Source organism: Harpia harpyja, chromosome 3 (assembly GCF_026419915.1).
Source record: "Harpia harpyja isolate bHarHar1 chromosome 3, bHarHar1 primary haplotype, whole genome shotgun sequence".
Lineage (NCBI taxonomy): Eukaryota > Metazoa > Chordata > Aves > Accipitriformes > Accipitridae > Harpia > Harpia harpyja.
Window position 1 is genome coordinate 60,172,525 of NC_068942.1, and position 16,850 is coordinate 60,189,374.

The 16,850-nt window shown below is 40.7% G+C and overlaps 1 protein-coding gene across 2 annotated transcripts in view; it reads right to left on the reverse strand.

Moving 5' to 3' along the window:
- The window catches only part of SEL1L (SEL1L adaptor subunit of ERAD E3 ubiquitin ligase), a 36,349-nt gene extending 21,404 nt beyond the window's left edge, over window positions 1-14,945 (reverse strand). The window contains exons 1-6 of one of the 2 annotated variants that reach the window (XM_052782916.1): window positions 14,771-14,945; window positions 7,613-7,650; window positions 7,033-7,255; window positions 3,358-3,525; window positions 2,628-2,733; window positions 698-860 (exon numbers count right to left, since the gene is read on the reverse strand). In XM_052782916.1, coding sequence (XP_052638876.1) covers window positions 698-860; window positions 2,628-2,733; window positions 3,358-3,525; window positions 7,033-7,255; window positions 7,613-7,650; window positions 14,771-14,843 — 771 coding nt within the window. In that variant the 5' untranslated portion in view covers window positions 14,844-14,945. The remainder of the gene's footprint in view (window positions 1-697; window positions 861-2,627; window positions 2,734-3,357; window positions 3,526-7,032; window positions 7,256-7,612; window positions 7,651-14,770) is intronic. The other variant, XM_052782915.1, reaches the window with a different exon arrangement.
- Between the last annotated feature and the right edge of the window lie 1,905 nt (window positions 14,946-16,850).

Genomic DNA, 16,850 nt, shown 5'->3' on the forward strand with positions numbered 1-16,850 from the left:
GATTATAAACTTGTGTGTGTGTGTATATCTACCTGTCTCAAAGATAAAACTGCAGATGAAAAGCCACAACATCCCCCATAAACCACAAGAAGAAAGTAACACAGAGTTTCAGAGAAGATTTGTTGGCTAGAGTCACCTGTATCTACCCATTTTTTGACTTAACACATCCAACCTAGTCAGTCATACAACAGATAAATTAAAAGACCCCCACCGTACTGTATTACTAGCAGTTTAATGCTGGGTTTTTAAACTCAAAGAGAAGACCTGTTTCCATGTGTTTACCTTGAGGGTGCAGATGCCATTTGTTACTGCTAGTAATGCTAGCAACATGCAGAAGCCAGGTAAAGCAGAAGGATTTGGGGGACAATCTTTGAATCAAAGCAAGGCATTGGTGAAATTTAAGAAGGTAAAGAAAGGCAATGTGTAGTCAGGATCAGGAGATGATTAGGCAAGCATCAATAAAATGCATTACCTGAATCAGAGCCTGAAGCAAATGTTTTACATCAAGTTTTCAAACAATTTAAAAAAGCAGCAGTCTTACCTGCTGTCTTTTTTAACCAGGCAACAGATACCACTTACTGTTCTCATTCTATTCTGGATGCAAGAACAATCTATAAAACCACCTTAGAGGATGTATGATCTATAAAACAATTTCTAAACCTACAAAAACTTCTGTAGAATCTAAGTACATACATACCATTTGTCCTTTAGGAGAACCTTCTTCTGTTAGTTTTTCAAATAGTTCTTTTGATGACTGGATGTTCTGCTTCAGGTAATCCCCAAACAACAAAGCATAAGACACTTTCTCCATTGCCTTGGTATGATTCATGTCAGCTGCTTTCAGAAGATATTGATACGCTCTTAAAAGAAAACAATTTCTTAGTCACCTTGAGGCAAAGAAGCAGATTCCATTCATAAACCTGAAGATTCTAGGGAGGTGTTTTGATCCTCTGTTTTAGCCTCTATTTTCTACAAATGCATCTACCTACAGTCATTTGTTCCAGCTCCAAATTGTCAATCTATGCAACAACTCATACAATTTAGCTAATACACAAACTGGATTTTAACGTTCACTCTACTCCATATGCAAAGCAGCAAGCATTTCCTCCCCTGTAAGATATATGAAAAGTTTAAGGTCAAATGATCACATTTTTGTAGCAACAATTTTAAGTCCTGTACTAGGTATCCAGTAGGATGACTACTCTGACAGCTTCACAGATCATGATAGAAAAAAGAAGCCTGAAAAAGACTATGGAGTCTCTTTGATTGTTGAGCACAAAATCATTCCAATGAAAACACTAAGCATTGGGTCCAAGACAACCGCATATATGATCAATTTTGTGATGAAACAGTCATGCTAACAATGAGAAAGTTCTTTGGAAACTCCCCTTTCTATTTCAGCCTCAGAACTTAGAGTAGTCCTCCAAAGTAATTTCACAGCAGGTGGTTTCACAGCAATTTAAAAAACTGTAATCTTAAACATCATAACACAGTACTGTCAAGCATGCTTCAGCTTGATTTCTCATGGACCTTTAATAGCATTCCAAGATTTTTCTTTACCTCTCCTCCTTTCTATACTCAGTCTTGTTTTCTTTCTTTAGGACAGGCTAAGGCAACAGCTGGTTCCTTACATAATTTCATCTTCTAAGAAAGTGTAAAGTATTCAAGAGAACCAAGATCTAATATTGTTTTATAATTCCCACACTATTTTATTCAAAGAAATACTAGTCAGTCTAACAGATACCGTCTCCCTTTGTCTTTGCCAAGGTGTGATGTACAACCTCTAGCTGTGCTTCAGTTTCCCTGATACATAAAGTAGAAATACGCTTCTGTATCTCCACAAACAAGTTTAACACGGTTATAGTGCTCACATAATAATCAGCAGTGTGAAGTCACTACTTGCTGATGAAGTTGTCAACGTGAGTACCAGGGAGTTCTAAATTAACATAGCTATTCTTAATTATAGTGGTAAGCTGAGAACTATTTCATCAGTAATTGGATATATACAGAGTAGAAAGTAAACAGACCAGAGTGAACAGAACACTCACTTCATTCTTTTTTTTCGTTTTGTCTACAAGTACTCCCCTTTTCTCTCATACAATGTTAATTATTAGAGTTTTAACAATTTGTTGAGATTAAGCTTAATACTATTTTTATGGTGACCGAAAACACCAGAAAGCAGGGACAAAAACAGAGCAGGACAAGAAATGCTGATTTTTCCCACTTAATCTTTGAAGCAGAATGAGAACCAGACTGTAAGAAACATTTGAAAAGAGACAAATAGCTTGTATCATGTTCTTAGTTTTTTTTCTGGGCAGCTGCCACATATCTATTGTGGCTAGAGAACTGCAGCACCATCTTGCATTAAGTCAATGTTTTGATGACATCCACTCTTCAGAAATTAATGTTATGCAATTTTTAGTGGATTCAGAGGAAAGCAGAAATAAATTTGTTTTTCTAAATACCCTGAAATTACTATTTATTTTCAGTACTATCACTGCATAGTTTGATGCTAAGTCCAATAAAGTGCAAAGTCCCAGGGCAACTCATTTAAGTTATTTTTCAGTTAAGCCAGAGTGACCAGCCATGTCATCCTTCTCTTGTGGGGGTGGAGGAGGTAGACTTACTCTTTCTTCTGAGCCTTTTTACTGCTTTCATTAAGGATTTTCATTCCAGTCTGATAAACATCCTCAGCTTCTTGCATCTGCCTTCTCTTATTAGACTGCTCTTCAGCTAAAAAAAAAAAAAAAAAAGTACATCAAGAGCTCCAATTACACAGCTCAAGACTATTCTCTCAAAATTCCTATTGGTTCTGAAGGGAAAATACAGACAGAAATATGTTTCTGAAGACCAATAAACAACCCAAGTGATTAAAAAAAGCTGTCTAAAGGAGGTGTTGGATATCTTGGTAGACAGTTTCTTCTCATGTGATGTCTCTCATGTAGAAGTTTGCTGTTAAAATATTCTTTTCATTGCTCCAAAGCAAGCTGTGCAAGGAAGAAAGGTTCCTCCTTCAGGAGGACGTTTCCTAGAGAAGTGTTGCCTTTGTGCAACAAATCAGCAAGTATAATGGGAAAACACCGTCAAACCCTATAGTCCTACAGCCTCAGAAACTAAGAGTTTTATAGATGCCTCTGCTACAAGATTTCCCAAACAGCTTTGGGAAGTGGCATTTGCATTATAATCTTTTCCATCATGAGAACTTTGCCTTTATAATTACTTGTATACCACAGTATAAAGTGGCCATTAATATATGACAGGGACTTCTAGACCCTGAAATAAGGGGCATTAAGAGGACTGAAAACACTAGCTTAAGAAAACATTCCTTGGACAAGAACAAGACATCAGGTTACTTACTTTCACAGAAGCCCCACTTTTGATCTTTCTTGTAATCATAGGTTGTTGCACACCAAAGCCTGCCATCCTCCCTCCCATCCGCAGTGCACTCTGCATACTCCTTCTCCATAAACAAAAAGGGGAAGTGGCAAGGTTCACCATCCGCAGTGCCTCCAATAGCTGTCAAAACTAAAAATACATACCCAGGGATTAGACTGCTTTCCTTTATTCCACAAATAGAAGTCATCTACTACATATAGGAAAGCACACCTATGTTGGTTTTAATTTCTATGAACTGCATTTAATCAAGTTTTCAGTAAAACTTCTAGTTTACAAAAGCCTGAAAAAGCAATTATTTTTCTAAATAGCACTTGAAGAAGTATTATTCTTATTTTTAATTAGGAAGTGAAACTGAAGGTAGGTGGTTTCTTATATTCCTTAGTTCTAGGCAAAGAAAATATTTTTGTTTAGATTGGAGAAGGCAAATCTGTTACATTTTCATTGCCTACCAAAATAAACAGCCCTTCCTTTCACCTTCTCTTCTCTGCACTCCCTTCCTCATGCAAAAGACTACCCTTGAAGTGCATTCCAGTGAATATATTCATTTTAGCCCCAGGGTTAGACGTAATCATGACAGAACCACTCACATCCCCAAATGTGATACTGAAAGTACTTCAATATCAGCAGGAAGTACACTTAGAACATACAACTGTGAGAAAAGACTTAAAAGTCTAGTCATTTTCTATTGTTGCAAATACTTACATTGAAAACTTTATTTCACTTCGCCAATATATTTATGTTGTATTCAAAATTACTTTGAACAGCATGATTTATCATTTCTCATGCACTAGAACTTCAAAGGTTACTGATTCCAATATTGCAATATTTTTAAATAAAATCAATCTTCCATGAAGACTAAGAATTATCTTCACTTTTTTGAAAATGAAATTATTTCAATTAGCCTTTTATAATTTCTCTTTCACTAAGCTAAATCCAGCAGTTGGGTTCAGCTTCATTTGAAGACATTTGCAAAGTCATACAATTGAGAACATCAATTATACAGTGTTTTTTCAAGTTAAGTTTGTAATTCTTGTGGTTATAGAGAAAGTTAGTTCTTTTTTCTAGGGTCTATAATTGTAAGGCCTAGAGACCATACTAATTTAAAAATTTCATTTTGATTTTTTGAAGCATAAGGAAGTCTCCAGGACTAGTTAGCCTGTTCAAATTGCTCTTCATAATTTGATTCCTTGGCAGATGCTCCACCACATCACTCCAAGTTACTTATCCCATAACACACAAGGAAAAATGTTATTTTCAGAAATTGCATTAAAAAATAATGTGTCCAGATGCAATTTGCCTGGAATCATTTTAGACATCTGTTAACCACAGAGTAATACAAAAACTCATGCTAAGGGTACACATAACTACAACTGATGGGACCTCTTATCACTGTCATTTGAACAAATTCCAGGTCCAGGATACTAACACTACTTGAGAACTTGAAGTTTTACTTGTATTGCTTAGTACCTTGTCTCATATATTGAAAGCAATTGGACACGAACCATTTACACAGTGTTCTGCATGAGAGTTAACAAATGACTCTGCCCCAGTCCTCCCCCTTGCCTTCTTTTAATTCTAAATTCAACCATAATGCTGTTTTTCCCCCCAGATAGTAAAAAATACTAACCCCTAAAGCAACACAGCTATGTGATCACAGGATAAAATGCTCACCACAGTTATTTTGTCATGTACTTAAAGAATGATAAATAAAAACTGAGGCACATGATTTACTTTTTGTCAAACTGAGTGTCCAAGGAGCAATCTACCTGTTTTACTATGTCTGAATAAAGTATGTGGTATTTTATCATTATATTTTGTCCTTATTTACTTATATCTCATCTCATACTTTATGCTGCAGGAAACTTAAATATAGATTAGTTATAAGTATTAGTTACATTACTATAAGATTCCTCCAAATAGGAAAACAAACGCAGCAGGAATTGCCAGCTCTGTATAAACTCGTGGGCAGTTTTCAGCAAAAATTGTTAGCATGGAACTTGATTGTTACAAAAACATACAACACAAGATAAATAACTAAAAAATACCATTTTCTTTACACACAAGACCTCCTCACTGTATCAGAAGAAAGCAGGACAACTTCTTTCTTAGAAGGTTAAAAGCCTTAGTAGTACTAATTTTAAATTACTGAAGATGAATTTTTTTTCTGCTCATTGTCCTGCAAAATACACGTGGAAACTTGAAGAATATTATTTTTTTCCATGCAATCTCATGACCATACACAGGAGCCAAACTGTATTTAGAAAAGCTTTAATCTCCCTTAATGCAGTCCTCTCACCAGTAGCTCATTCAAGAACTGTAGCATCTGTACCTGAGGTAGATTCCTGTCCCGCTCAGTTAAAAAGTTTGCCAGTAAAGCTGTCCTTTAGCAGTATTTTTTACCTGCCAGAATACAAGTACTTTCCCTTCAGAATTGCTTTTTAGATAAAACCAGTAATCCTTCCATCCACATTGTTTATTTACTTCATAAAAGGTTCAAGAAACTGCACAAGGCTTAAATTTATCGTTTTTGAAAGTCACTTGCAGTACTTTGACAGGTGTAGTTAAAAACCTCAGTTGCCAGGGAGCAAGCCATCTGATTACATCTTTCTGATGTGAGATTAAAAGTATCTTAAAGTTTACTTTTGAAACAGACTGCACTGACTAAATATGGTGCTTAACTCACTGTTTTGCAGTAGCAAGCTATTTAGTGGATTTTATATACCTTTTTCCTGTACACCACCACACCTATTGACAGCAATATTTAATCCTATTACTGAGTTTTTACAAACTGTATACTAGATCTGCATTAATAAGGAAGGCTTATTAGAAAACACTGAAAGTTAGTATATAACAGAGCTCATTTCATAACTCTTGTTTTCTTTTGACATTCAAATCTGAGTTGAGAAGATAGACAAATACTAATATTACCACGTAACTATATTTTTTCAGTAAAGTTGAAGATTTAGTTTTTACGTATGAGTGAAAAGGAAAAGTCTTTGCTGGGTAGGCTACAGTACTCAACTGTGCCATCTAGTTATCATCCACTACTAACTGCAAGTCAAAAAAATCATATTAAATATATATTTTTATTAGCAGTAAAAAAGAAACTCTAGAATTTCCTGGGAATATAGGTAAGACCTTAAGTCCTTGTGCCTAAATTTAAAAACTTACTGAAGTTTACATGCAATTTACATGTTGCCCTAAGGCTTCCAATGCTATCCCAGGAAGCTTGTCTTTGCATCACAATTTGTTCCTTCTCTGTCAACTGACTCTCCAGGCAAACAGAAAGCAGGCTGAAATACTGATGCAATTTCTCCTTCTACGGTTGGTATAAATACACACAGCATAGTATGTGTGCTTGAGTCCTATTTGGAGAAATCAGGGCTTTCTCCATTTGCTAGTTAAAGCTTTCCAACAAGATGGAAACAACAAGAATTATGGAAAACCCTTTCAAATACATCTAAAAATAACCACTCATATTTCAATCACAATATACTTGAAAACTTTTTGATGTTATTTTCTAATGGAAAAGGCAGCAATTATCATTCCATTCCAGAAAGGTTAAGACACTAGGTATTTCAAAATTACTCAGATGCATCTTTTTTGCCACCTGTTCAAAAGTCTGTGAGCAGTTACCTGGACTCTGTATTTCTGCTTCTTCCAAATCTTTATTTAATAGATTTGACATTTCTAGAGAGTTCAACTCTTCCAGCGAATTCTCTTTTTCCTCCTCTTGACTGTGAAAGTTCTCTTCATCCTCCAATTGAGAGTCTGATTTCCCTGATTCAAGGAAGATCTGACCTGCTACTACTCGAGTTCCTGTAGAATGGTCCTTTACCTGGTCCTCTGCAGATAAAGTCTAAAGGAAAGCAGCCACATAATTTAGAAGATTAGAAACTGAACAGCAGCAGCTGGCAAAAAAACCATTATTTTTTAAAGATATGATTAATTAACATACTAAGTTTAAACAGTAGCATCAAAAGTAAGTTGAGCTACCTCTATCAGCTCCCATTGACTCCATCCCTTTCAGTTCTTTGGAAAAAAAAAATTTCAAAGATAAAACACAATATTAATTATTCTGATGCACAGAAGACATAAATGACACAGCAAGAGCTACAGAACAGTTTAAAACAGGAATCAAATCATGGTTCTGAATTTCAGACCTTTGCTCTCACACCACAAGAAAAACAGAATGACTAGAAACTTATTTCCTCACCTTTGACTCCAGTGATTCATCCTGATTTCCCTCTTCATCTAGAAGAGATGTTATAAGTCAGTAAAAAGCTTTTCCACGAGTAATCTTCTCAAAAATAAAAATAAGTTCAGCTATAATATTGTACCATGGTTCTGAAATATTCTAGTGTACTAAGTTGACTAATGCACTTCAGAAAGACCTTGTTGGTGTTGTCAGGAAGAATCAAATGTTTCACAGATGTTTCTTCTTCCTTAAATTATGCCAACACAACTGTGCGTCCAATACTGGAAAAAAGTGTGGAATTTTTTTTTTAAAAAACCCAAATCAATCCTCTAGATTACTACTGAGTCTGAATTGTTCTGGTCCAACTAAACTAATTAAAAAGGTGTGCATCAAGTGAAAAGGGCCTATGGAACCTGGAGTTTTCAGCCACTGAAAGCTTCAGTATGTCACACAGTAGTGACCAATAAGTTACATTAATAACACCTCACTTGTAATTAAACATTGTGCTTTATAGAATGCCAATAATTTTGCCTGACCAGCATATTCAAACCTTTATACAGAAGTCTCTCTTCAGAAATGCGAGACATTAGTTTGTCTTTAAGATACTGTTCAAGAGCTGCAAGCCTTGTTTAATTGTCATCTTTCTTATCTGAATGGGCTATGATATATTTGATTAGAAAGATTGCAAAGAAAAGAAATGGTAAAGAAGAAAGGCTATCAGGCAGAGACCTAAAGAAATAGAGGTGAAGAGGAGGGAGAAGATAATCAGAAAAGCTTATTTATGACAGTTTTACCACTGTTTTGCAGAATTGTCTCTCATTTCCTTTGTTTCTGTAACTTAAATGGGCTACTAACTGTGCTTCAAACAACCTGGTTTGTACTATCATCTTAACTGAAAGCCTCTAAAATTATCACAGATGAAATGTGACTGTTCCCAGTCATCAGTATCTGATACCACCTCATTTAGGTAAACACCCCCCCCCCCATTTGAGAGAAGACACTACAGGCCTCCCTCTCTCCAGTACACAACTCACTTAAACCTAAATAAAAGCTTAAAATATAAACAGATGACTAAGCAAAGCTGCCACTAACTCCTACTACATTTAGAAATCCCCCCCTTCTGAGATTCTGGGGTGTGTAATGCCCTACAGCAGTAGTAAGGTGTTGACAGGCTGGAGACCTGCACTGTGACTAGAAAAGGTATATAAACTGATAGAAGTTAGTGCCCTGTACATGAGATACACCATTTAGTATGTTATGGTTAGCTATTAAAGACTACCTGCACAAATACTGAATGCCAACAAAACTCTCCAAAAGTTTATAGAACTCTGCTGACTTTCTGTAAGGATCTGTCAGCAAACAAAACTTGCATGCTTTTTATCCTCATGCAAGTAGAGCATCTTACCTGAGATAAACCATCTCTGAAGTGACAAACTACAAACATGACACTTCATCAGCTCATGTTTTGAAGGCTATTACTATAACAGAGCAACTGTGGGTATTTGCAATGAAAGGGCTAATCCTGGAAGCCAGATTCCAGAAAGCAATTTCCACATTGTTATTTGAAGTATAACCTTTGATTAGAACAAGTAAAAACATGGGGATCAACTTTAAGCTGTAACAGCATAATAAAAACAAGAAAAAATGCTAAGACTTATAAGAGCAAAACTAAGGTGACAAGGAGTTTGACAGTGCAACTGAGACAAATCGATAATAGTCTGTTGAGCATGCTGACGAGGATGTAAAGCTCAAAAAGTCTGACTGCCAGCAGACACAGGATTAAACAGGATCTAGAACAGTCGCTGTGGGTAGGCAGCTGTACCCTACAGGTCCAAAAATGAAAGCATGTAGAGCCCTTCAGAAAAACTAGTGGAGACATCAAAGAGCACTCCAAATGAAACTCCAAATGGAAGTAGCAACTAAGACAGCGTAAGACTTTTTGGAAAAGGCACCAAGAGAGGCATAAGGAAAAAACAAGGCTAGCTGCATTTTTGGCAGAGACCACAGTGCTTATCAGCTCGAGGAATCTAACAGATAAGGCTGATTGGGATAAGTCATAAGAAGTTCTACCACTGAACTTCAACACTTCAGATCACATAACAGTTGGTTTTTAAATACAGTAAAAGTATGTATGCATTTAGGATACTTGTTGGTCCTTTCTATTTTTAAACTATAAGACAATTTGCATTTACCATGTTTCCCTCAAATTACATTCTACCATCCTAAACAAATTTGATCTAAAACCAAATGCCACCCCCACAACTCCGAACTCCAGAGCTTGTCAAGAGATTCAGACATGCTTCTGGAGCAGGAGAAAACTACGACAGGGTTAACCTACTCAGTAACTTGTATGCTGCTATTAATATATACAAAGCACTTATACAGTACCTGTTACTGCAGTAACAAACATCATGTTATTTTTAATAGCTATAGCAGCTAGGGGGTTTGGTTTTGTCTGCTCAAAATCAGCCTATATGCCTGACAGCACTAGACCATTTTAGCTTTTTGGTAAAGGCTTTGCTAACTGATTTCAATCTGTGGAAGGCTGACTTTACAACAAAAGATCACACAAGGACAAATACAGATAGGGTATACTATCTATGCACACATATCAAAGAACAATTTTATTGTAACTTCATAGGCAAAGCAAAAAGTTTACTAAATTGAAAGGCAAGGGACATCTGAGCAACATAAGGCAGAGCTCATTAAATGCTCTTCTTCCTTGAAAGTAAATAAACAGATTTCATTTCTATTGCATCATTTAAATCCTCTCTGAAGGAACCAGCTTTGTTATTAAGAAGTTGTACCTGAATAATTGTTTTCAAAAAAGTGGTTCCAAGACAGCACTAAAGCAACAACAAATATTAGTTTAATTGTTCTTAGCTCTGGGACCTCCTTCTAAGTTAGGCAGATGAGGCTGCAGTGATGACCGATATATGACTAGAAGAAGGATCACTTACAGCCTTGTTATTTCACAGAACTGCTGACTAACATGCACCCGCTACTCATAGAAGTGTCTACTTCTAAGAAACATTTAAGAAAACTATTCTGAAAGTGTTAATGAAAGATCTGTGGAAGGTCACAGTTTGACCTAAGAACAGCTTATTAGTCAAGCCTCAACTACTGAACACAGTCACAGATGGTATGTTTGTGCACCTGCTTCAGAGATTAAAGCTGATTGTTTAGTTTGTTTTTCCAGAGTTAAATGAAAAAGTAACTGACTTTTTTTTTTAAATTTAGGTTTGTTACCAAGGCTGCCTAATTCTATAAACCTCTTCTGAAAAGGCCAATTGGAAGTTAATCCTACCATTTGTTAAACAAATTACAGAGATGCAATGATATGTTAAAAGGAAAAAGTAGGCAAAAATACTTGTGGCTGAAACAAGCAGCTGACAACGTTGTACAGAATGCTTCACTTACAAACTGTGCTGAGCTGTAGACACTGCTGCGTGCCCTCATGTCCAGCTAGGACTCTAAAGTGCTTCATAGAGATAAACACTTGCTTCAACCATCCACCACTTCATATATCATTAAAATCAGCTTTCAAATGTATTCATTTTTCCTCAGTTAGAAAGATCAGTGTTCAATCAGTCTATTTAAATATAGCAAAAATACCCTGGCAGCCTATGCTAGATAAAAAGATCCTACCATATGCTGGATAAAGATCCTACCATTTTGTGAGAATTACCATTTTCAAGAGAGCACTATGGAGAGAGGGTTAGAAACAAGAAGAGCTATGCAGTGCGATTCAGCAGGAAGAATGTCATAAGCTCGAGGGAGCCCAACAGTTCCAAAGTTTTGTTGTATTAGAAGAACAAATCAGCTGACAGCCTATAAAGCTAAAGGACTGCTACTACCAGACAAGAAATACTATTAGTTTCAATGTTAGAATGGTCACTCACCTTTGGGAAATAGCCCAAAATTCAGTAAGTGCAAGCAGTTGGCAACTTCCCAAAGCACTGATGAATGCCCTAACTGATCACAGTTATCGCCAAGCTCTTCAAGCTTCAAACACTATCACAACAAAGCAACTAGTAAGAATTTGCATGCTTTACAGCAGTGATCTCCTAAGTGGGGTGCATACATCTCAGGGGGCGCGCTAGCCAACCCACCGGGGATGCAGGAAGAAAATACTTTTTGTACCATTAATAAATAAAACTTTTCTTAATACAGTGTTTATTTCACCTTTATCTCATTCTTGTTTCTTTTCTGGTTTTGTGCATGTTTTATGATGTACATAATATAAAAAAATACATGTACGTACTACTGTACTAATATAAGTTAAACATTGAAGAGGCATGCCCAAAAATTTTTTTACGGAGACAGGTGCATGAACAAAAAAGGTTTGGCAACAGCTGCTTTAAAGCATCCATCAGAGATTTTCTGTGGTATTTTTAGTTATTTCTTTCAATGTTCTTATTATGCAAGTGACTAGTTGGACTTTGAAAGAGAGTGCAAACCCTGTTTATCTTATTCTTGCAGGAAAAAAGTAAATCTTAAGAAAAAAATTACCTCAGATTGCTTCTCATCAATTTTTCAACTGTTAAATTCAGCACAGAAACACTCTATAGCGTAGATGCTATTCCTATTACATGAACCTCTAAAACATGCAGTGAGTTAAGCAAAATCCTTAAGTGGTATCTATTCAGCAAGAATAGTTTCAAAGTATCCTTGGCAGCAAGTAAATTGTTCCCAGCTACAATCTGTGCAGCATATTCATTTTAGTGCAACTGCAAGATTAAGATATAGGTCCACACTCACTCTGAATACAAGTCTTTTTTCTGGTCTCCTTGCAATTACTGGCTAACTATTTACAAAACTTACTCTCTCTGTAGGAACTGAGATTCCCTATCAGGCAACAAGGCAACAAGTTTAGGGAATGTTTTTCAGTTAGGTAAGTAAAATCAGAAGGGTGAGGGCAGGCCAGTGAGGTCTGTCTTTTGAGACAGTAGGTACAGAAGTTTCCTACAAGTGTATGACTGTGCTCATTTGTCCTACCAGTTAATGAGACAGTATGAAAACCTCTGTACATCACTGAAGTTAGCCACAGAAGGTGCAGGATAGTCAGAGGAAGAATCACTTCCTCTCTTCAGGCAGAATGAGAGAATTTCTACCTCTTAGGCTGCAAACAAGGGGGAAAAAACCCAAGAATAAAATAATATCAGCAATCAGAAAAAAAATAACATTTTTTTCAACGTTCTTAATGAATGATCAACAGAAGAAGCAGAAGGCCATCACTGCTGTGATAAGCAGAAGATAGCCAGCTTCAGCTGGAAAACACAGTTACCTTTTTTCAGCTGCTTTTGCCAAATCCCCATGGACTCCTTAATATTCTTTCCCCAGCTCCCAACATTCAACTTCTTCATACTCTGTACTAATATTGTATCTTCAAAAAAATAGCACCCATTTCCTTAGGCCTGAGTTTTTTAACATTCACATGAAGTTTTCAATAAATTGATTTAAGCAAAATTTATGACTGTAGAGTTAGAGTTTAAAGCTGTAGTTAAAAGACTCACTACTAAAAAAAATCCTCATTAAAAACATCTTCTGAAGGCAGGAAATGTAATACTTGAACTGTTTGTTTTTACTCATTGATGAAGTGATGACGACTTATTTTCTTTCAGAATGATTCTTGACAAAAATTGGAGCAAGAAAGGCCTTCCTATTATAATCTGCTGCCAAAAGATGGACTCCAAACACCCTCTCCTAATTAATTCTGGATGTTAGTGAACAGTTTTATGTCACAGTAATGCTTTAAGTTTGGCAACAGCACCTAATCCTTCATGTACTGTACCATGTGCTTTCTTGGGCCTCGTAACTGTATTAGTTCAACTGACTCTAAACATATGGTTTTTAAAGGCTGAATTAAGCTTATCAGAACTTCATATTCACAAACACAACTTAGTGATAGTGGAAAAGCAGTCGAGACAGAAGAGTTGTGTGCCAGCACAGCCATAGATGCACACTTGAACAGCCCTTAATTTTGCCACCTAACTTCCATGTACACAACAGACGGTTCATCTGGCACGAACAGTCTCATCTCACCTTTGTTTTTTTCTTTACATACACCTATCAGCAAGAACACACCATTCAAAGCCTGGGTACATCTCTCTGACTTCACAGAACTTGTATGTATCTTTTCTACACCTTGGGAAGTGCCCTGCTGGCTTATCATTACCTACGAAGCTCATATAACTGTGCTTGATATCCAGTCTGAACTCCAGTAACGTAACTTGAAATTTCAACTTCCTACTGCATACATGAAAATGAACCCCAAACCACAGAACTTACCTCTAAGAGAAAACGTTAAGTTACTTTCCTGAAATATCACTGACAGCCTAAAAGCACATCCCCAGTAGCACTGGACAAGGCTGCCTACTAAAGGAGTGCTTTCTGGCTTTAGAAACACTATATAAATAAATGCACTGCACATTCCCCCTACTCGCCATGGTGGAAATAAGGATGTGGGAGGCAGAAACCCCACGAAAGGAAGTAAATGACAACATATGAGAAGCACACAAAACCCATGCTGTAGAATAACAAAAGCAGCAGGAAAAAAAAAAACTATTATAGCAACACAACGCAAGCCCCAGAGATGCTCTGTATATATTTTCGTGAGAAAACTGTTCTGATAACGCTAACATCAGCATTATCAGGTCCTCAGCAAGAAAATGCATACTCGGTAGGAAAAAAATGCCTCACTTCGGTTTTGAGCAGAGCAAGCATTACAAAGTAGGCTCCTAACGAGCTGCTTAAAGGCAAGAGCCAGACTAAGCAATGTGTTCGCCCCCATCAGGCCTACCGAACAGCCACCGCTGAGGCAAAGCCAGCAGGCACCGGGTGAGCAATGGGCCCGCCACCGCCACCCCCGCTACTCGCGGCCACGCAGCTGACAGGAGCCCAGCTCCCTTCCTCTCCCCTCCGCCGCCCCGGCGAGGACGGGGCTGCCCCCACGCACCCCGAAGCCCCAGGGAGAACACCGGGCCCCCTTCCCCCGTTGCCGCCGCCGCCGCGCCCCGGTGCGGGCGCCAGGACCCCCCCAGACACCTCGCTGCCCGCACCCCACGGCGGCGGCGGCGGCCCGCACCCCCCTCCCCTGCAGCAGGCCAGCGGGGGGCGAGGCCGCCGCAGAGCTCGGGCCCAGCGGGGCGCGAGCGGTGGGACCCCGGTACTAACCGGCCGCGGCCAGTCCTCCGGCCCACAGCGCCGCGAGGCACAGCACTACCCCGAGGCGCCCCCGCCACCCCATCCCGCCGGGCTCCTGAGGGGCCGCCGCCGAGGGGCCCCGACTCCGGCTTCCTCGCCCCGCCCACCGCCGCCACCAATCCGCCGGCCGCGCTGACGACCAACTACCGACTGCTGGCGGCAGCACAAGCAGCCCTCCCCCGAACGGCTTGCTCTACATGGCCCGCTCCGATTGGCTCGGGGGAGGTATGGATCGTCGGTCACGCCCTCTTGTTGGCCAACCGCATCGCAAAAGGAAAGCGCGTGCCCCAGCGAGCGCCGGCTACGCGAGAGCGCCCTTCTGAGCCGGCGGCTTCTATTGGCTCGGGCGCCCGTTCCTACGACACCCACAGTGCCTTGCGAAGGCCCCGGCGCAGCCGGTGACCGAGGCACCACTAGGACCCACGGCGGGGCAGGGACTACGTCACCCACAGCCCCCCACGCCCAACTGCGCAGGGAGCGGCGGTGTGGCCCGCTGGCCGGGCCGTGAGGCGCCGGGGCCGGCAGCCGCCTCGCCCCGCGGCGTCCGCGGCCCTGAGCTGGGCGCTGGGGCCTGGCTGCGGCGCCGCCCTTCCGATGTGAAGCGCAGAGGCCGGCTGGGGAGCGGGGCGGCGGCTGCCTGCCGCGGGGCCTGTTCCGCAGGCGCCGGGGAGGGGCGGGCGGCCTTTCGGCGGCCGTTCGGAGTGGTCGGAAACGCGGGGGCGGGGCGGCGGGTAGCGGCAGCGCGGCGTTACCGTGCCGCGGGGGGTGTGGTGAGGAGCCGGCCGGGGGTAGGGGAGAGACGGGGAGGGAGAAACAGTGGCGTTGAGAACTAAGGAGGGACAGGCTGGCCCTGTGCGAGCAAACCTGCCTTTCCCCGGGGGGGGGGGGGGGGGGAACTTCCCTGGCTGCCTACAGGTTTTGTGAGGCAGAGCGGGGTGAAGTCAGAGCCGTCGCTCCAGCCTCTCTTCCAGGGCACCTGCAGAGGGAAGTTGAGGGTTTAGCTTAGTTTACCAAGTTCTTGTTTTTCGTACAGCATTTTTATCCTCTGCCATTAGGTTCCTATGTCAACTTTTTTTTTTTTTTTTTTTTGTCCTAGGGGAACACTGTAGCGTTTATGACTTAAATTTGCAACCGGGAGCCCTATTTCAAACAGCAGAATTCCAGGCAACTGAACATGCCTTCTTGATTAGGTGTATAGGAAGCAGCAGTAAATTAAATATCTGTCTAAACTAGCACAGCTGGAGCACATGAAACGCAAAGGGTGTAATTAGTTGAACTTTACCTGCAGAAAGGTGTCAGCTCCTTTCTGAGGGGTTGAGGACTGTGGGACACAACTCTTTGGTTCTCCTAAGAATCGCATCTTTCTGGAGGTCAGTTAAAAAGGAATAACAAATGAGGAAGAAGGGGAGCCAGCCTCCCAACCTGTAGTGGACTGAAACATGTAAATGTTGCTGTGTCACACGACTGTCCTTTACACAATGCCGTACTGAGTTATAAAGTGGATTTGTCCCACGCTGTCTCAATAGCCTTAAGCCGTCTCATCCTTACAGCGCTACAGCTGGGGCCTCTGCAGGGCAAGAGTAGCCACCGGTGGCCGTGTTTCTCCCGTGGGAGACAACGCCAGAATGTGTGGAACATGCAGTTCCACTGGGGGCTGGCTGAGGGCTTTTCTGCCCGCTGGGAGGGTGTCTGCAGGCAGGGGAATGCCTGTACTGCTTCAGCTAGGAGGCGTCTGAATAGCATGTAACTGCCTTGGGTAGATCTAAGCAGTAGTAATGATTCTAATTAGGAGAATACTTGAGTACCAGTCAAGTTTTTTCTGCCTACAGTAGAGCTGTAGCAGCGTGCGCCACGCCGCGGTGTGGTGCGGGAGTACTCTTGTTTCAGGCCGGGCCTGAAGAGGTTTCCCCGGGGCGCTTCCCTGCGCTTGGGCCAGGCCCGGGCTTAACCTCAGCCCGCCTGCTTGCCAGCCTGGCTCCCAGCCCCGGAGCGGAGCGGAGCGGAGCAGCGTGCCGGGGCGGGGGGCGGCGCGGGCTGGGGCGCGTGGGCA